The sequence below is a fragment of the Hylobates moloch genome, unplaced genomic scaffold, assembly GCF_009828535.3.
Source record: "Hylobates moloch isolate HMO894 unplaced genomic scaffold, HMol_V3 SCAFFOLD_2, whole genome shotgun sequence".
Taxonomy (NCBI): Eukaryota; Metazoa; Chordata; class Mammalia; order Primates; family Hylobatidae; genus Hylobates; species Hylobates moloch.
In genome coordinates, this window is record NW_026652277.1 from 67,247,193 (window position 1) to 67,269,229 (window position 22,037).

General features: G+C 38.8%; 1 protein-coding gene across 5 annotated transcripts in view; it reads left to right on the forward strand.

Moving 5' to 3' along the window:
• Positions 1–22,037, forward strand: part of CEP135 (centrosomal protein 135) — a 129,941-nt gene that overhangs the window by 81,931 nt on the left and 25,973 nt on the right. For all 5 annotated transcript variants that reach the window (XM_058434399.1, XM_032151459.2, XM_032151458.2 and 2 more), the window contains 4 exons: positions 4,292–4,369; positions 10,933–11,084; positions 18,275–18,390; positions 18,464–18,618. In XM_058434399.1, coding sequence (XP_058290382.1) covers positions 4,292–4,369; positions 10,933–11,084; positions 18,275–18,390; positions 18,464–18,618 — 501 coding nt within the window. The remainder of the gene's footprint in view (positions 1–4,291; positions 4,370–10,932; positions 11,085–18,274; positions 18,391–18,463; positions 18,619–22,037) is intronic.

Genomic DNA, 22,037 nt, shown 5'->3' on the forward strand with positions numbered 1-22,037 from the left:
GGAGTGCAGTGGTGCAATCTTGACTCACCGCAAGCTCCACCTCCCAGGTTCACGCCATTCTCCTGCCTCAGCCTCCTGAGTAGCTGGGACTACAGGCGCCCGCCACCGCACCCAGCTAATTTTTTGTATTTTTAGTAGAGATGGGGTTTCACCATGGTCTCCATCTCCTGAACTTGTGATCGCCCGCCTCGGCCTCCCAAAGTGCTGGGATTACAGGTGTGAGCCACTGTGCCCGGCTTATCTGTAGCTTGTTTTGTAGTATGACCCAAGCCACCGAGCCCGGCTTATCTGTAGCTTCTTTTGTAGTATGACCCACGAAACCTAAAATATTTACTGTTTTTTTACAGAAAAAGTTTGCCAATCCCTGAACTTAATCGGAAGTTTCTCATATGGGAAGACAGTATCTTTGTTTGTTTGTTTTTGTAACAGCTTTACGGAGATATTCACATACCATACAATTCACCTACTTAAAGTATACCATTTCATTGGTTTTAGCATAGATGCTCTTTGACTTACAATGGGATTACATTCCAATAAACCCATTGTAAGTAAAAAATGTAAGTCGGAAAAAATGCATTTAATACCCCAGTAAACCCATTGTAAAGTCTTACATTGAAAAATCTTTTAAGCCATCGTTAAGTCCACATGCTTCTCAACTTATACTGGGGTTACCTCCTGATAAACCCATAACAAAGTCAAAAATGTAAACCAGGGACTATCTGTATATTCATAGACTTGTGTAAACATCACACAGTCAATTTTAGAGCATTTTCATCACCACAAAAAGAAACTCTGAAGCACATTAGCGTCACTCCCCATTTCTCCCATCCCCTCTTAGCCACAGGCAGCCACCTGTGTCTGTATAGATCTTCCTACTCTGGATATTTCATATAAATTGAATCACTCGATATGTGATTTTTAAATGTCTGACTTCTCTCATTAGCATAATGTTTTCAAGATTCATCCATAATGTTGCTAGGAACTTGTATACAACTTTTTGTCTGGATATATATTTTCATCTCTCTTGGGTATATTGCTGGTCATATGGTAAGTCTATCTTTAACCATTGAAGCCAAGCTGTTTTTATTCCCACCAGTAGTGAATACAAGTTCTAATTTTTCCACACTCTCACCATTACTTGGTACTATCTGCCTTTTGTATTATAGTCATTCTGGTGGGTGTGAAGTGTCTCCATTGTGGCTTTGATTTGCATTGCCTTGGAGCTAATGAGGTTGAGCATCTTTTCATATTCTTATTGGCCATTTTTATATCCTGTTTTAGAGAAACGTCTGTTCAGATTTGCCGATTTTTAAACTGGGTTGTCTCATTATTAAGTTGTAAGAGTTCTTTATATATTCTAGATACAGCCCCTTATTAGATATGTGATTTGCAAATACTTTCCCCCATTCCATGCATCATTTTTGCACTTTCTCAGTGATGTCTTTGAAAAACAAAATTTTTTAATTTGGATGAAGTCCAGTTTATCTGTTTTTTTCTTTTGTTGCGTGTACATTTGGTGCCATATCTAGGATCAGTACTTTATAGTTTCTTTTATAATCTCCAAAAATATATTTATACATATAAAGCACTTAACAATGATTAGCACATTTTATAAGTACTAAATCCTAATATTATGGAGTCCATAGTTTACTTGCAATCGGTATTATTGAATTAATGCTTTGAAAGTAGCAGCTAAAATTAGAAATAAAAACATTTAAACATTATAAGCATAGTCTTTATGTCACAATGTTCAGTTAAAGTTTCACCCTAAATATAACAGTTTAAGAATACTTTTAATTGGAATCTTTTGGAATACTGCTTTCCAGAAAGTGTTTTCTTATAAAAATAAGTGTTAAAATTGCCAAATGGGAAACTTCTGTGCAGTATGGCAGCTTTTAGCACAAGCTACTGACTTATCCTTTTCCATATCTTTTGAAATGACCAAAGAATGTAAAAATAGGATTTTTTAAATGCAGTAGTACTGAAAACTTGGAAAAAGCAACATTCGTATTACCAGAATCCTTCTGGGTTGTAGGAGGCAGGATTTTGTGAGTTTACAACAGATCTTTTACTTAAAAGTATAACTAATCTCGATCCGTAAACCTTTTCCAGTTTCCCATTATTCCACTATCTAACCAGTTGTCAAATCCAAGCATCATCCATCACTAAGATCTCCCTGAAAGCTCATATCTCTCAATCACCAAGTCCTATCAGTGCTATCTCTTGAAAAATATTTAACACGTGTTAAGCCCTTCCCATGTGAGAGGCTCTGTTCTATTAAGTGCTTTTTACATGGGTTGTCTCAGTAAATCTTCAAATCTTCACAATAGCCTTTTTTTTTTCTTTTTTCTTTTTTCTTTTTTTTTTGAGGGGGAGTCCCGTTCACTGCAACCTCCGCCTCTCAGGTTCAAGCGATTTAGTAGAGACAGGGATTCATCATATTGGCCAGCTAGTCTCAAACCCCTGACCTCAGATGGGGTCCACCTTGGCCTCCCAAAGTGCTAGAATTATAGGCATGAACTACCATGGTCGACCTATAATAGCCTTTTTTAATAGGTACTGCTTACAGATGAGGTCTCTGAGTTACAGTGAGTTTAAATAACTTGCCCAAGGTCATCCAGCTATGAGTTACAGGGAATCTGGCTTCTGAGCTCACATTACTTTCTTTTGAATTTGTTTACTTCTTTCTGTTCCCCTGCTACCATCCCGTTCTGGTCATTGTTCTCCCTCACCTGCATTATTGTATTATTGGCCCCTGTACTAGTCTTACCTCTCTTAAACCGATATTTCACACTGAAGTCAGAGTTATCTTTCAGAGATATAAATCTGATTATATCACTTCCTATTTAAAATCCATTAACTGTTTTCGAGGACTTCAGTGATTGGCCTTTGCCTACCTCAAGGTTTAGCCTCTTTCCCCTAAACTCATCTCCCCTGTTCACAAGACTCCAGGCTTAATGGACTTTTTCTTGCCACCAACCTTCTACATAGACTACTGAAAGATTCCTGGCCGGGCGCGGTGGCTCACGCTTGTAATCCCAGCACTTTGGGAGGCCGAGGCGGGTGGATCACGAGGTCAGGAGATCGAGACCACGGTGAAACCCCATCTCTACTAAAAATACAAAAAATTAGCCGGGCGTGGTGGCGGGTGCCTGTAGTCCCAGCTACTTGGAGAGGCTGAGGCAGGAGAATGGCGTGAACCTGGGAGGCGGAGCTTGCAGTGAGCCGAGATTGCACCACTGCACTCCAGCCTGGGCGACAGAGCGAGACTCCGTCTCAAAAAAAAAAAAAAAGATTCCTTCACATCTTCCACTCTTCTTGTCTAGCTAATTCCTATTTATCCTTTAAGTCCAGGCCAAACATCATGTCTTTTGATGGGAAATGAACCCTAGAATCTAGATTCCCTTTTGATATTTTGGCATAAAGTTCCTTTTCCTAGCAGAATATTCATGGATTTTATTTTGAGCTCTTATTTAGATTTTGTCTTTTCTACTAAGCTACAGTAGCTATGATGTCACTACTATACTCACTTTCCTCACTACGATATTCTTGATACCTTGCTTGGTGCTTGGTATAGAGTATGTACTCAATACTAGTTGAGTGATTAAATAAATACATACAATACAGTGACCCTTTCAACCAAATGTATAATCCGAACATCAGATGTGTCTGTTTCTTTTTTAATGAATAACAAGGATGGAAATACGAATCCATGCTAGAAAAACTCTCAGTGAACACCAAGTTATATTGCTTATCCTAGACTTAGCAGCAGTAAGTTGGATAAAGTAATGTAACCAGAAAAATAGTCCCTGTGTTTATACTGTTGACCAGCCCCTTATTGAAACTCACATCTCTTGCATTGCCTTGTAGTATTGTGTTTCCTGTATCTTTCTGATCTTGTCTTCCTTTGCATTTTGTTTCGCTTACATCTCCTCTTGTGAGGGCATACTCCTGAGCTTTTTATTTAACCTGCTGGTTTTGTCCTTTTATAGTTGTGCTATTATGGATTAATCTGTATAAATCTTTATAAATGAATCCTTACTAATCTGTGTCTTCTACTACAAACACACATGGAGGTAGAGAATGTAAAAGATGAGAACCTATTATGCCTTTTTTAAACCAGAAACATCATTTTTGTAAAATGTCCCATGATTTTCTTTCTAAAACATTTCTGTGTTTTATGAAAGGACAAATAACAATATAATAGAACTGTAGACTTACATTGCTTACTGTGATGATTTTGTTTTGTTATCTGATATAAATGAACATTTTCTTTAACATTCTTTTTCAGCATATTGAAGAAATGAATCTTTTTGGAAAATCAGAATTAGAGAAAACTATTGAACATTTGACATGTGTTAATCATCAGGTAATGTATCAAACTGGATTTGGGGTATCTTGTGTTATATAAATAATGATGTCAATTACAGTTTTAATACACTATTTTTTAATTTTATTTTTATTTTTATTTATTTTTTGAGATGGAGTCTCACTCTGTTGCCCCGGTTGGAGTGCAGTGGCACAATCTCAGCTCACTGCAGCCTCCATCTCCGGCTTCAAGCGATTCTCCTGCCTCAGCCTCCTGAGTAGCTGTGACTACAGTTGCGTGCCACCATGCCTGGCTAATTTTTTTTGTATTTTTAATAGAGAAAGGGTTTCACCATGTTAGCCAGGCTGGTCTCAAACTCCTGACCTGACATTGTGATCTGCCCACCTCGGCCTCCCAAAGTGCTGGGATTACAGCATGAGCCACCACGCCTGGCCTAATACACTGTTTTTTACAATTACAATAGCTGGGCATGGTGGTGCACACCTGTAGTCCCAGCTGCTTGGGAGGCTGAGGTGGGAGGATCACTGGACCCCAAGAGTTAGAGAGGCTGCAGTGAGCCATGATGACACCACTGCACTCCAGCCTGGGCAACAGAGCAAGACTACAACTCCTAAAAAAAATCACAAAATAGTATACTAGAAAAGCTGTATAACAGCAGTTAGGAGTGTGTACTCTGAAGGCTGATTACTTGGGTTCAGATCCATCTTTACCTCCTTTTACCTGCAGGCAAGTTGCTTGACCTTTCTGTTCCCTGATTTCTTTATTTGTAAAATAAGAATAGTGCTAGTACTTACTCCTTAGGGTTTTTGTGAAAATTAAATGAGTTAGTACATATAAAGAACTTAGAAGTGTGTCCGGCATACTGTAAGCTCTTAGTAGGTATTAGCTATGATTATTTCTATTTTGCTGTTATAAAAAAATCACATAGGCCAGGCATAGTGGCTCATGCCTATAATCCCAGCACTTTGGGAGGTCAAGGTGAGGCAGGTGGATCGGTTGAGCCCAGGATTTTTGAGACCAGCCTGGGTAAGATAGTGATACCCCATCTCTACAAAAAATTTACAGATTGGCCAGGCATGGTGGCATGCACCTGTGGTCCCAGCTACTTGGGAGGCTGAAGTAAGAGGATCACTGGAACCCAGGAGTTGAAGGCTGCAGTGAGCTGTGATCGCACCACTGCACTCCAGTCTGGGTGACAGAGCAAGATCCTGTTTCCAAAAAAAGAAAAAAAAGTTATACAGACGTAGAGTAAAAAGAGAAATTCACTTCCATTCTTTATTACTCTCTCTGGAGATAGGATTTTTAACAATTTGGTATGTTTTTGTTTTTATAATTTCAACTTTTATTTTAGATTCAGGGGTACATGTACAGTTTGTTATATGGGTATACTGTGTGATGCTGAGATTTGGGGTACAATTGATCCCATCACCCAGGTAGTGAACATAGTACCCAATAGTTTGTCAACCTTTGATGTGTTTTGTTTTGGCTGGCTTCTATTACTATGCCTTCACTGTTTTAATTTATTTGCCTTCTAATTCTGTCATCTGAGTTGGTTGAAGTGTCATCTCATCATAGATTATATTTTCCTGTATCTTTGTGCACCTGGTAATTTAATTTTAGATTGGATGCCAGACATTGTGAATCTTACCTTCTTGGTTGCTAGATAGTTTGTATTACTATGAAATATTATTGAGGTTTGTTCCGGGATGCAGTTAAATTATATGGAAGTAGCCTGATCCTTTTCAGTCTTGCCGTTAAGCTTTGTTAGGTGGGATCAAAGTAGCGTTTAGTCTTGGACTAATTTTGTTTCACTACTGAGGTAAAACCCTTTTGAGTACGCTACCTGTTGTCCTATGAATTATGAGGTTTTCAAATGACTGATGGGCACAGAAACTTTTCCTGGCCCTGCATGAGCTCTGAGTATTGTTCCCTCTAATTTGTTCATGGTTCTTTCTCTGGCCTTGGGTAGTTTACTCTGTGCTGAGCTCTACTCAGCCAAAAACTTAAAGGGTACCCTTTATAGATCTGTGGAGCTCTCACTCTTTGCACCTCTCGTCTAATACCTGTCCTGCAAACTTTAGCTGCCTTGGCCTTCTTTGACTCTCATGCCTGTCTTCTGAACTTGGGGCAGACCACTGGGTTCCATATCGGTTCCTTTCCCTGTGTCACAGTCTGGAAATTCTCCAGGCAATAAGCTGGAGCAAATGTAAAGCTCATCACATTTGTTTCCTGTCTCTCAGATCACTGGTCATCATTGCCTGATGCCTATTGTCCTGAAAACAATTGTTTCATATATCATCCAACTTTTTAGTTATTTCAGGCGGAAGAGTAAATCTGGTCCCTATCGCTCCAGCTTGACCAGAAGCTAAAAGCAGTAATATTAATTACTGGAAAATGTATCTGAAGAAAGTACTAAAAGTCATTGGAAAGAAACAAAGAAATAAGAAAATATTTTAAAAGTTAAAATGTTGGAGAATAGCCTGAGAAGATCTAATATTCAGACTAATATTTAGTTAGAACTCAAGGAGGACATAAGAGAGTGTGGGAGAGACAGTATTTGAAGAGATAATGATTGATGATTTTCTAGATACGAAAACACAGGAAACCCCCGATTCAAAATGAATTCCGAAAGCATGACAAATCCCAAGCAAGATAAATAGAAAATGCGTACAATTTTAGTAGTCATGAATAATACAATTTACCTGTGGATAAATTTACAGAATCTTTATAGGAAACATTATGCAACCATATTGAAAGTCTTTAAAGAAAGCCTAAATAAGTGAAGGATTATATCAGGTTTATAAAAAAGGTTATAAAAATAACATAAATTTTCCCCAACTTGATCTATAGAGTTGAGGTAGCTGTAGTTGAAATCCCAATAAGATTGTGTGGGGGGATGAAGGGGAAGAATTGACAATAGATCTTAAAATTTACTTGGAAGCAAAAAGCCAAGAATCACATAGAAGTTTTAAAGAAGAACATGGTGCTAGACTTGCCCTCCCAGATGTGAAGCCTTCAGTCATAGTAATACGTAATAGGCTGGGCATGATGGCTCACGCTTGCAATCCTAGCTCTTTGGGAGCCTGAGGCGGGAGGATCACTTGAGGTTAGGAGTTCAAGACCAGCCTGGCCAACATAGTGAAACTCCATCTCTACTAAAAATACGAAAATTTGCCAGGTGAGGTGGCACGCGCCTGTAGTCCCAGCTACTTGGGAGGCAGAGGCAGGAGAATCACTTGAACCCAGGAGGTAGGTTGCAGTGAACTGAGATCATGCCACTGCACTTCAGCCTGGGTGACAGAGCAAGACTCCGTCTCAGGAAAAAAAAAAGGCTGGGCGTGGTGGCTCACGCCTGTAATCCCAGCACTTTGGGTGGCCGAGGCGGGCAGATCACGAGGTCAGGAGATCTAGACCATTCTGGCTAACACAGTGAAAGCCTGTCTCTACTGAAAAAAAAAAAATACAAAAATTAGCCGAGTGTTGTGGTGGGCACCTGTAGTCCCAGCTACTCGGGAGGCTGAGGCAGGAGAATGGCGTGAACCTGGGATGCCGAGCTTGCAGTGAGCCGAGATCACGCCACTGCACTCCAGCCTGGGAGACAGAGCAAGACTCCGTCTCAAAAAAAAAAAAAAAGAAGAAGAAGACATAATAAAACAACAGGGTTTGAGAGAGACTGATCAAACCCAGCAGAGAACAAACCCACAAATATAAGAATTTGATCTGTGAAGTAACTCAGATCAATGGGAAAAGGAATGATTATTCACTAATGGTTTCTCAAGACTATTGGCTATTCATATTTTAAAAGGAAAAAATTGGATCCTAACTCAAATATTCCATACCCAAAAATCAGTTAAAGGTTACTTACAGCCTTGAATGTTCAAGATATTACTACATTTTTAAAAGAAGTGCAGGAGATCTTTCTGACCTCGGAGAAATAATAATATCATTCATTTATATAGCATTCACTATGTTTCAGATACTTTTCTCAACATTTTATACCCAATTTTAATTTTCATAACAGTCATATAAAGTAAATGCTAATATTGTCCTCATTTCACAAATAAGGAAACTGAGGCATAGGGCAAATTGCCTAAGATCACACAGCCAGCAGGTGTCTGGTGCCAGAATGTGTGCCCCTAAAGAAGACACAAACACAAATTAAGTTTATTCCTCAAAGGAAAACACTGATAAATAGGACCACATTGACAAAAAAAAAACCTTTGTTTATCTACTTAACTATAAATCGAAAAGACAAGCCACTGATAGAACAATTTGCTACACATTTAATCCCCGTCCCCTGAAAAAGCCTCAACAGAAGATGTGAATAAACTCTTTATGGAGGAAGAAATTACAAATGGCTAATAAACATAAAAGATATTCTACCTCAATAATGGGGGAAATGTAAATTAAAACAGGAAAATCATTTTACATCAAGGCATTAGAAATTAACAAGTTGTAACATGTATTAGCAAATATGTATAGTTCCTGGGAGTGCAAACTTCATATCTGTTCCAAAAAAATTGGCATTATCTAGCAAAGGCATACCCTATGAGCCAACAATTCCCTTTCTAGATATGTACCAGATATGATGGAGCTCAGCAAAATATGATCCCCAGGGCAAATGCAGCCTCCAGTCTGTTTTTGCAGCATGGTTTTGCTCATTTATTTACATATCGTCTGTGGCTGCTTTTGTGCTGTGATGGAGTAGTGGTGACTGATCGTAGCGCCGGCAAAACTGCCTTTTTTCTTGTAAATTTTTTTCCTTTTGTTAGTAATTGACTTTGTTTTGGTTTGCTTTGCTTTTTGTTACCTGGTTTTCATTGAACCTATTGCTAATTTTTGTCAAGAGTTCCAGTATCTCTGACTTAGGCCTTTAAATATGTTTTGAATATACAAACATCAGTTTCAGTTTTTTCTTCTAAAAACCTCGCTTCTAGAGCTGTGTATTCTTATTCCTTTACTGTCATTTTAGCAATGCTTTCAGAGGGAGGGGAGATAAAATATGTGTGGTCAGTCCACAGTTTTAACTGGAAGACTTACATTTATTACTAATATTTATTGGTTTTAAAATTTAAATGTAGGTCATTTTCCCATCTAGAATTTATTTTTGTATGTAAAATAAAGAAGAAATCCAGCTAAGTTGTTTTTCCAGTGATTGTTTGTCCCTACACTTATTTATTTTAAAGAGACAGTCTTGCTGTGTTGCCCAGGCCGGAGTGCTGTTGTATGATCATAGCTCACTGCCTCCTCCAACTCCTGGGCTCAAGCGATCCTCCCACCTCTTCAGCCTCCCTAGTAGCTAGGACTACAGGTATACCATCATGCCCGGCTAATTTTTTAAAAAAATTTTATTGTAGAGACAGGGTCTCGCTATGTTTCCCAGGCTGGTCTCGAGCTCCTGGCCTCAAGCAATCCTCCTGGCCTCAAGTGGTCCTCTTGCATCGGCCTTCAAAGTACTAGGATTAAAGGTGTGAGCCACCACACCCAGCCCCCTACTCTTACTTTTTAAGTTTATCCTTTTCCTACTTCCCAAAAATGCTGTCTTTTCTAAATTTACATCTGTACATGATATTTTTCACTGTTTTCACTTTCATAAATTTGCTTGGGCATTTGTATGTGAAATCTTCACTGTTCTAATTATAATAACTTTTTTTTTTTTGAGACAGAGTCTCGCTCTGTCGCCCAGGCAGGAGTACAGTGGCGCGATCTCGGCTCACTGCAACCTCTGCCACCAGGGTTCAAGCGATTCTCCTGCCTTGGCCTCTCAAGTACCTAGGACTACAGGCATGTGCCACCACGCCCAGCTAGTTTTTTGTATTTTTTCGTAGAGATGGGGTTTCACCGTGCTAGCCAGGATGGTCTCCATCTCTTGACTTCATGATCTGCCCACCTCGGCCTCCCATATAATAACTTTATAGTTTGTTTTGATATCTCATAAAGCAAGTATACTTGTATTTTTTCCAAAAATTTTTCCGGTTTTTTTCTTTTTTTTTTTTTTTTTTTTGGTAAATGAATTTAGAATCAAATCTAAGCCATCCCCGTTTTTAAAAATAGGATGTGTTAGAATTGTATTGGAATTCCATTGAATTTACTATTATTTGAGGAAATTTTAGTACGTTTACAATATTGTGCTCCCATCAAGAAACATTGTGTGCCTTTACATTATGTCAGGTTATGTTCTGTGCTCTTCAGGAAAATTATACTGTTTCTTCACATAGATCTTGCCCACTTTGTGTTTGGGTTACAATGTTTTGTGCTGTGTTTTTTTCCCCTCAATTCAGTCCTATTTACTTACTGTGTTTTAGAAATTCCCCAAAATTTTCACTCTGCCAGTGGTTTCTTTCCTGTTTCATTGTTGTTATAGATACATTCTTTTCTCTTCGTGCTTTTTATATTTTGTTTGTATCTTTAATGGTAGTGAGGAGAGAGAAATTTTACATCCATTCTGACTCCTAGAACCTAAACTGTACACATGACTTCTAAAGTTTTTTTAAAAATAAATCTATTTTCTTAGTTTTCTTCCAGAAATATTATTAAAGAGTGCCTAAGAAAAATATCATTAACATTAAGATATATACCTATTTTTTTAATTTAAATTATAGCTTGAAAGCGAAAAATATGAATTAAAGTCTAAAGTGTTAATAATGAAAGAAACAATAGAATCGTTAGAGAACAAATTAAAAGTCCAAGCTCAAAAATTTAGCCATGTGGCTGGTGACTCATCTCATCAGAAAACAGAGGTGAACTCACTTAGGTAAGTTTATTCAAAATTTTCTAATTTCGTTTCTGGGAAAGTGTTTGTGGTTACGTAAAGTTTATAACCATGGCATTTTGGACTGGGCCTTTGTGCAGTAGTTTTAGAAGTTGGCTTTGCAGTAGACTCACCTGGGAGCTTTTGAAAAGTATGAATTTAAGGGGCTGATGTTGGGAGGTTCTAATTCAATGAGAATCTACTGGGGTAGGTTTTGGGTATCTGTGTTTTTTAAAAGAAATTTCACAGATTAATATGGTTGCAGGCAAAGTTTTTCAACCTTCTTCCTTTTGAAATCCGCTTAAGTACTTCAGCTCATTTGTATTTCATAGTATGAGATTACTGAAAATTACAGAATTGTTTACTACCTATGCCATTTTCTTTCTCTTTCTTGCCTCTTTCAGTGAAACGTAAAGTCAAAGAATGTATCTCCTATTTTTAACCCTTTCTGACTTAGAAACAGAAGTTTTTAAGTAGGGAGGTAAGACATATGAATAGTATTCCTTTTAGGAAGCTAACTTTGGTGGAAATATGGAACACAGATTTCAAGTCTTAGAGATTGATGGCAAAAAAAGGAGACCGAGGATCTGGACTGAAGCGGTGGTAATGAACTTAGAGAACAGAGACCAAATTTGAGAAACACTTTTTACATAAAATCAAAAGGTTTAGATGACTAATATGGGGCTGAGAAATACGATAAGTAGAACATTTACCTTAGCATATTGGGTTGTTGGTTAGTCATTAATTAATTTAGAATACAGAAGACTCAAGGAAACAAAAGGCAAACAAAGCTTTTTTTCTGGTCAGGGTAGCTGCAATAAGTAAAAAGATACTGAAGGTCGGAAAAAGGGGACCACTCTGAAGAATCTGAGGAAACACCTCTCTCTAAATTACATTGGCAGTCAGAATCAGGAAAAGATTTTCACATGTCAGCAAGACATTACATCTGTGAAACATTTAGTCATGAAACAGTGACAACTTGAGATCAGAAAGGATTATAGTAATGACACTTTAAAAAAAAGATTTAACAAATTAAAACTGAAAAGTTAGTGAATGGCATTGGATATTGCAGAAAACTGAGTTGGTGAAATAGAAAAAACAAACTCATGAAAGTCACCCAGAACTCCAAAGAACAAAAATAAATGATGAGAAAAAAGACATAGTTCCAATATACAAAAAACTAGGAATCACAAAAGTGTATAGTAAACAGAGCAAATATGAGAATCAAAGGAATTAGGAAAAGAAAAGTCTGAGACTGTAGTTCATAAGGGTTCTCTGATTATCTAATGACTTAATGAAATAAGACCAAGAACTGGATGTGTCTAGCTAATTAAGGAATACTATATTAGCGATTCATAAAGAGCATCTCCAGATTTGCTCTTTTGCTTCTCCGACGATAGTTTTGATAGGTTAGACCTCAGGAAGAACTAAAGTAGATACTGCTTTTTTCTTTGCTTTTTTCTGTAAGAGGAGAGCTGAATGGACCAGTATCTCCTCTGGCTCATGTCTGGATTCAGCTCTAAAGTACAGATAACATGACATATTTTTGTCATCCAGAATTTCACTTTTCACTTTCGTGTCCAGCTGATTGGATCTAGCATGTAATCCATTTTGTTTTTCCTTGAGATGATGGCTGAAACACCTTTTCCTCACAGGAGTCTTTTTCCAGTCTTAGAAGGCAGAGCCCTCAGTGCCCTTTCTTGGATAACCTAGCCTATAGCTCCTTTGGAGTTTCATTTCTTGTCCTGCTACTGATATCCTTTACTCTTATGAGCTCAATCAGCCTCTTCCCTCACCTAGGAGTAATTCAGTCACTGGGCCATTGTGAGAATTTTTGTCTACCTTTCTACCAGGTTACCTTGTATAACCTGGGGATATGGCATTATTTCATAACTTCGTTTTGCTCTAACAGAAAAATATGACTTATCTTGTCTCTTAGGACAGTGTATCAATCATATTCTCCATATCAGTAAGTATTGTTAGAACCATGAGTTGAAACCATTGAATCCAAGTCCAAAGCAAAACCAAATACAAACCATGATACTCGGCACTCTTGAGAAGTCAAACCACATTATCCAGACCTTTTGCCACTTTCAATATGATTAATAGAGCTCTTGCTACCCCTTTGATCACATCATGTTCTCTTTTCCTTGACATGAAGACATTTAAGAAGCTGAGAGTCAGGGCCAGGCATGGTGGCTTATGCCTATAATTTCAACACTTTGGGAGGCCAAGGTGAGAGGATTACTTGAGCCCAGGAATTCAAGAGCAGCCTGGGCAATGTGGTGAAACCTTATCTCTGCAAAAAATACAAAAGTCAGCCAGGCATGGTAACATGTGCCTATATGCCTAGCTACCCAAGAGGCTGAGGCAGGAGGACTGCTTGAGCCTAGGAGTTCAAGGCCACAGTGAGCTGTGCTCATGCCACTGTACTCCAGCCTGGGTGACAGAGTGAGACTGTCTCAGATAGATTAGGCATATGTTCCTTTCCATCCCCCTGAGGTACCCATCTTCTTTTTCCCTTCCTGCATCAGGCTTTTTCCACCACATTTTATTACCAACAAACAGGCTTTTCTATATCAAGCATAATCTTTTTTTTTTTTTTTGAGATGGAATCTTGCTCTGTTGCCCAGGCTGGAGCTCAGTGGCATGATCTTGGCTCACTGCGACCTCCACCTCCCGAGTTCAAGCAATTCTCCTGCCTCAGCCTCCCGAGTAGCTGGGATTATAGGCGCCTGCCATCATGCTCGGCTAACTTTTGTATTTTTAGTAGAGAAGGGGTTTCACCATGTTGGCCAGGCTGGTCTCAAACACCTGACCTCATGTGATCCATCCGTCTTGGCCTCCCAAAGTGCTAGGATTACAGGCATGAGCCACCGCGCCCTACCTAAGCATAGTTTAATTGTCCAAATAGAGAATCTTTTGTCTGGTTTCTTTGTTGTCAGAGCACATAATATAAAATCTCACTTTTAACCATGTTTTAAAGTTAAATTACTGTCATCTCCCTTTAATTACAGCGTTTAATGAGATCTGGCATTTTATACCCCAGATCAAAGCTACGGAATGCTGTAAAGGAACTTTTGTCTACCCAGGAAGGTTAGTCCCCCAGAGCATGCTAGCCAGTCTTTAGAGCTGAGGTCAACAGTCTTTTTTTTTTTTTTTTTTTTTTTGTAAATAGACAAGAGTCAATATTTTAGACCAAGCTTATCCAACCCACCGTATTTTGTTGTTGTCTGTGTTTTGTTCTGTTTTAGGCTTTCAGCAGCCTGAAGCCATGGTTTTTAATCTGTCTCTAGTAATAAGCGAAGCAGAGGGATGAAGAAGAGACTTTACTGGCCCAACCAGAAACAGAACCTAAGAACCCGTGACTCTATTATCTCACTTGGACACCCTGTTAGACTGTGTGGGCTATATAGTTTATGTCACACCTGCTTAACACTGCCCTTGTAGCTTGAAAGTAGCCCTAGACATTATATAAAATGAAGTAGTGTGGTATGGACACTGAAATTTGGATTTCATATAATTTTCATATGTCACTAAATAATAATTTTCTGTTGAAAATTTTTTTTAGTCATTTAAACATGTAAAAACCATTTATACCACTCAGGCCTTACAGAAATTGGCATCCAGCTGTAGTTTGTCAACCCCTGCTCAAGGAAAAATTGTTTCCAGCCCAGTTAGACAACTCAATTTTCTCAGTCAACCCCCTAGAAAACATCCTTAAGCCTCACAACTGCCACCTATGAGGCTCTAAACAATGAGAATCCTGCAGCTGAAAATACTGGCAGACTGTCCTCAGTTCACCTTAGTCTTTATCTGTGTATGTTCAAAACCAGAGGGTATACTCTTATCTAGGATCAAATAAATGCTATAGCAGGTTTTCCTGGCAATGACCCATAAACTCTAGCCCATATATATTAGTTGTTTTACTAGGATTTCTTTAGGTGTATTCAGAAAACCAAATGTCACTAGTCTCCCATGAGAAGTATTTATTTGTTAAGGTAATTGATAACCATTTTATTTTATTTTACTTATTTTGAGACAGGGTCTCACTCTGTCAGGCTGGAGTGCAGTGGCACAATCATGGTTCACTGAAACCTTGACCTCCTGGCTCAAGCAGTCCTCCCACCTCAGCCTCCTGAGTAGCTGGGACTATAGGCATGCACCACTACACTCAGCTAATTTTTAAAAATTTTGGTGGAGACAGGGTCTCACAATGTTGCCCAGGCTGTTCTTGAACTCCTGGGCTCCAGAGGACCATTTTAGATAAGTGAAAGAAGACTCATAAGTTATCTGGATGCTTAAGAACTGTCTTCTGGGCATTCCTAACATTTTTTTTTTCTACCAGGACAGGAAGAGGAACCAGAGCCCTGAGTGAGGATGGCTGAGTTTGTGGATCTAGAATTGAAAGGGTCCAGGGATCTAGGGCCACCAGTTACAACCATCATCCCCATCCAGAAATCTAAAAGAAAATCCAGTCCTAATTTCTTTTCCCTCTCTGGCTGATCAAGGGATGATATTTATTCATCTTTCTTAGTGGTAGGCTCTAACCATAGACTCCTGGGAGAAATCTAAAATAAAAACAGGGATACCACATCAGTCTCTTTTTTTTTTTCTAATAGGCCTTTAAAATTCCAAACCTATCTTTCCTTTCTTAGATGGTGCTTTAGCTCCATTTTAGAACTTGAACACTTCTTATGAACAGAGGATCCTTTAAGATGCTGTCTTTGTTTAAAATTTACTGCATCATGATGGAAATAATTACCTTTGTCCCCTAAATGAGATCAAGCGTAGCTCCATGTAATATAATATAACTGAGGAATTTGAATCTCAAAGAGATGGACCTCTACCCAGTCACATCTGCTAAGTGGAGAGCCAGAACTTAAGTTCATTTTTATTGCTTCACTCTCTGGTGAGAAGTTGTTACTTCCCTTTGCTACGTTTATAGCATTTTCGAAGCTAAGAAACTGGTTCATTTTTCCTAACTTGATTCTCAAAAATTGCCTTTCCAAACACCATTATGAACGACTAATAATGGCAGTCACCCAACTATTCTTTCCTATGACTTTTACACCTCAACTGTTTCGTTGAGAGGACCTTATCTTAGCAAAACTTTGGTCAGAAAAGTTACATTGAAGATCTGGTATCTAGTCTCTGTTTTCTTTTGTTTCTACCCTAGAATATAAAAAGACAAAGCTACTTTTAGGGCCCACCCAAGGGCTTCCTTTATATGTATGTATATCAATCAAGATGTGATCCTGCCTTTGTCAACCCCACTTTCATTAGGAAGTCACCCTGCTTTATGAAGTTAGATATAAAGCAGTCTTTACATTTCTACCTGGAATTTCAAGCACTGCCAACTGCTCAGTGTCCTTCATTAGGGATTCTGCGGGCCATTCTGTTTTTGAAAGGACTCTGTATAGCTTCTTGGCAGGCATTTTCTCTTTCATGTAGAGGATGTTGGCCTTCCTATATTCTGCAAAGAAGGCATTATGATGTAGTAGAAGAACATTGTTATAATGTTAGACTAGCCTTAATTTGCATCTTTTCTTTGCCCTTACTTGCTTTGTGACCTTGGACAAGTTTTTTTGTTGTTTGTATTCAATTGGGATAATAACCATCAAACAGTTGATGGTTCTAATTATGGAACCATCCTAATTATGGTACTGTTCTAGGAATGAATGAGCTAATATGTACAAAGTACCACTCTCTGTTGTTATATCCCATGGAACAGCAGTTCTAGCTTTTAGGAATAGCGTGAATACGGTGCAGTCACCTGAAACTGAACCTCACACATAGTTTTAGGAAGTAAGATTGCTTGAACCTAATGTCTTTCTAACTTGGTTTTGTTTAGTTTTGCAAGTCGAAATAAATCAGTCCCAACTTGACTCTCCTCCCTACCTCTTGATCATCATTCACTTGCTGTTAGAACAGTCAAGGTCATGTGTTTTGTCTTTCAGAATACCTCAATACTGCCAGTAAAACTTCTTCATTCCTATAAAGATGTCCCTTCTTATTCGTGGTTTTGGAATTCAAACCTTCTTCCCTTTAGGTGATTCTAAGCTAATCTACCCTCAGTATCTTTTTCCATGTCTTATTCCTCAAAGGAAACCTAAAAGGAATCCATGGAAATTCCTAATAAATACTCTGAGGTGAGAGCCATGTCTTTTCAGCAAGGCAGGATTGTGAAGTCTTAGGTCAGGGCTAAAAGTGTTCTAAAGACTCTACATGACATGAAAGTAAATTTTTATCGTTAAACCTTCCAGGGACATTACTTCTGACAAATAATCCTACTGATCAGTAACAGATTTCTCTGAAATCATCTTTGTCGTTAACCATGTAGGCCTTTCTTTTGCTCCCTGAAACAAGTCTTTAGTCTGCAGGAAATGCCTACTTTTCCTGCTTTCTGTCACCCGTTTGACTACCCAGCCAAAAAGTCAGAATAAGAAGCAATATTAAAAGTTCACAAGTCAGGGCTGGGAATGGTGGCTCACGCCTGTAATCCCAGCATTTTGGGAGACCGAGGCAGATGGATTGCTTGAGCTCAGGAGTTTGAGACCAGCCTGGGCAACATGGTAAAACCCCATCTCTACTAAAAATAGAAAAATTAGACAGGTGTGGTGGTCCATGTCTGTAGTCCCAGCCTCTAGGGATGCTGAGGTGGGAGGATCACCTGAGCCCAGGAGGCAGAGGTTGCAGTGAGCTGAGATCTCACCACTGCACTCCAGCCTGTGTGTCAGAGGGAGACCCTGCCTCAAATAAACAAAAAAAAGAGCTCACTGGTTGAGATGGTTAGGATTTATGGATAGTGCTTTGAAATGCCAGGTCATACTGTAAGAACAGGATTTTTCCTTTGCCTCCACTATTGGAAAAAGATTTAAAGGAAAGGGGGTTAACATTAGGAAACTAAGAAGAGCTTTAAAACTACCAAGAAGCTTCTAGAAAAGAGCACACAATTAATTTGATTTTTATACTGTATTATTTTTAGGGAGACGGAACCATTTTGGAGAAGAGCAGTGGACAGCAAGAAATAATAATATATAATACCATAGATTATACTGGAGGAGCTTTAAAATAAAAAATAGCAAACTTTAAAAATAAGACATCAAAATATTTTTAAGAAATCTCATTTTTTAAAAGTATTTCTATGAGAGATAAAGAATACCATTTGTTTTTGTCCATTGATTCTTTAGGATAGTAAATGAGCAGCTACAGCGGTCAGTTGATGACTATCAGCACCGACTTTCCATAAAAAGAGGTGAACTTGAATCAGCCCAAGCACAGATTAAAATACTGGAGGAAAAGATAGGTAAACGTTTTAAAATTTTGTTTCTGCTAATCTTAGTGTACTTTGTCTAACAAACATTTCTTTTCATTTGTAGATGAACTAAACCTTAAGATGACTTCACAGGATGAGGAGGCTCATGTAATGAAAAAGACCATTGGTGTTATTGATAAAGAAAAAGACCTTCTCCAGGAGACTGTAGATGAGAAGACAGAAGAGATTTCAAATTTGCAAGAAAATCTAGCTAATAAAGTATGTGATTGTTTAATATAATTTTCCAGCATCCAAACAGAACAGTTTTTTGTTGTTGTTTTTGAGATGGGGTCTCACTCTGTCGCTCAGGTTGGAGTGCAGTGGCATGATCACAGCTCACTGCAGCCTCTATCTCTTGGGCTCAAGGAATCCCCACACCTCAGCAATTGGAATTACAGGCATGAGCCACTACTCCTAGCCAGAAAAGATATTGTATTTTCACTTATTCATTTCTTTTTTTAAAGGTTTATTTACTTTTGGCAGGGTGTGGTGGCTTACACCTGTGATCCCAGCACTTTGGGAGGCTGAGGCGGGAGGATTGCTTGAGCTCAGGAGTTCAAGACAAGCCTGGGCCACATGGTGAGACCCCCATCTCTACCAAAAATACAAAAAATTAGCTAGGTGTGGTGGTGTGCACCTGTGGTCCCAGTTGCTCAGGAAGCTGAGGTTGGAGGATCACTTGAGCCCGGGGGCGGAGATTGCACTGAGCTGAGATCATACCACTGCACTCCAGCCTGGGTAACAGAGCAAGACCCTGCCTCAAAATAAATAAATAAATAAATAAAAAGTTTATGTACTTTTATTGGTACATATGAGATGTACCTATTTTTGGGTTACACATGATAATTTGAGACATTCATATAATCAAGTCAGGGTAATTGGGATATTTATCACTTTATTTTTTTCTTTATGCTAGGAATGTGTGAATTATTCTCTTTTAGCTGTTTTGAAATGTGCGCTGGATTAATGTTAACTAGAGTCACCTATTGATATCTCTCGAACACCAGGTCTTATTTCTTCTAAGTGTATATTTCTGCCCATTAATCAACCTCTCTTCACTCCTCCTCCCTCATCCTTTTACTGGTCTTTGGTAACCACCAGTCTACTCTCTGTCTTCATGAGATCCACTTTTTAACACCCACGTATGGGTGAGAACAAATGATATTTGTCTTTCTGTGCTTAACATGTTTCACGTAACATCATGACCTCCAGGTCCATCCATGTTGCTGCAAATGACAGCATTTCATTCATTTTCATGGCTGAATAATATTTCCTGTGTATGTTTACCGGGGGCAGGTATTTCTTCGATATATTGATTTCCTCTCTTTCAGATACTTACTCATTAGTGGAATTGCGGGATCATATGGTAGTTCTAGTTTTAGTTTTTTGAGGAACCTTCATACACTGTTTTCCATAGTGGCTGTACTAATTTACATTCCCACCAACAGTGTACAAGAATTCCTGTTTCTTCATATCCTTGCCAGCATCTGTTATTCCCCATCTTTTTGATAAAAAGCATTCTAACTGGGGTGAGATGATATCTCATTGTGGTTTTAATTTGCATTTCTGTGATAATTGGTCATGTTGAGCATTTTTTCACATGCTTTTTGGCCATCTGTATATTTTCTTTCGAGAACTGTCTATGAAAATCTTTGCCCATTTTAAAATTGGATTATTTGGAGTTTTTTTGCTATTGAGTTGTTTGAGCTCCTTGTCTGTTCTGGTTATTAATCCCTTGTCAGATGGATAGTTTGCAGATATTTTCTCCCATTCTGTAGGTTGTCTGTTCACCTTGTTAATTGTTTCCATTGCTGTGCAGAAGCTTTTTGGCTTAATGTAATCCCATTTGTCTCTTTTCTACTTTTGTTGCCTGTGCTTTTAAAGTCTTACACAAACAATATTTGTTCACACCAATGTCCTAGAGCATTTCCCCAACATTTTCTTCTAGTAGTTCCATAGTTTCAGGTCATAGATTTGAGTCTTAAAGCCAACTCATTTTCAACAAGATGCCAAGAACATACAACGGGGACAGGGCAGTCTTTTCAATAAATGGTGCTGGGAAAACTGGATAACCATATACAGAATAATGAAACTGGACCCCTATCTCTCACCATATACAAAACTCAAATCCAAGTGGATTAAAGTCCATTTGGAGAGTTCATGGTCCCCTGTTTGCTGTTGTTTCTTGTAGATATATGTCTGTGTCTTCGAAGGATTAGTTATTTACTCCAGTCTTCTCTGTCTGGCTTGTTTTTTGTTGTTGTTTTTGTTTTTTGTTGTTGTTTTTGTTTTTTGAGACAGGGTCTTGCTCTGTCACCTAGACTGGAGTGCAGTGGCATCATCTCAACTCACTGCAACCTCCGTCTCTCGAGTTCAAGCTATTCTTCTGCCTCAGCCTCCTGAGTAGCTGGAATTACAGGCACGCAACACCACACCTGGCTAATTTTTGTATTTTTAGTAGAGATGGCATTTCACCATGTTGGCCAGGCTGGTCTCGAACTCCTGATCTCGGATGATCCACCTGCCTCAGCCTCCCAAAGTGCTGGGATTACAGGCCTGAACCACCACACCCATCCTGGCTTGTTTTGGTTTTCATTGGTTACGTTTGCTTAGAGATTCTTCAAACTTTATTGAATTTCTTATACTTTTTTTCCTAGGTCCCTGCCTCCTTTTTGTCACTAGATGGTGGCTAAAGCCCAAGTTTGCCTTGGCCTTAGTGAATGCTCAGACCCCTGCCCTTCTGGGATGGGGGAGTTCCCAAAGGGGATGTCCCAGCAGTGTGGAAGGGCTAGCTAAGGGTTTGTGCCCAGGGGACCTGTGGAATGTACCTCCTACAGCATGCTGTTACTGAACTACCACTCTGATTGGGTGTCTTTGGCTGAGTAATAGAGAAGAGTTTCCAGGGATGAGGAGGTAGTCCTACCTCCCCACTTTGTCCCTGGGTGTCCTCAGGGACAGGTGTCCCTTCAGGTATCCATGATGTTTCCTGTGTGTTGAGGCATGGAACAGATCTCCTGCTAAATTACCCATGATAGTAGAAAAGCTGGTTGTCCACCTCAATCTCACTTTTTCCAGCGTAGAAACCATGAGTTAGGGGAGATTTTCCGGGTACTTGGTGCCAGGCAGATTGAGAGAAGGGGCATCACAGGTGTGAAAATTCGATTCTGTCACTGTCTGCTCAGAGGTTTTTTATGTCTCTGTGGCCCAGGAACTGACTCGTCCTCGTATTTGAGTCCTGAGATAGTGCTGATGATAATGTTAGCATTGTATACTTATTTTTGGTTTTCTTTGTGAGGAATGAAGTCAGCTTGTGACTACACCACCATTTTAGAACCAGAAGTTTCCCAAATATGCAGTTATTATTGGCCATGTAGAAGTTTCTAAGACCCAGGGCCATATTTTCTAAGGTTTAAATGTCATTTTTTTCAAATAATGTTAATCTTCAAAATGTGATTTTATCTATTTCTAGAATGTGATTTTATCAGATCTCATTAAAGCAAACTCAAGAAAACTATTCAAGGGTTGGTCAAAACATGCCAGTATGTGAAGTACGATTGGGACATGGAGATATGTTTACTTGGAGCTTTGTTTTAGGCATACTTTATATAATTGAGCTGTGTATTTGAACTATATGAATA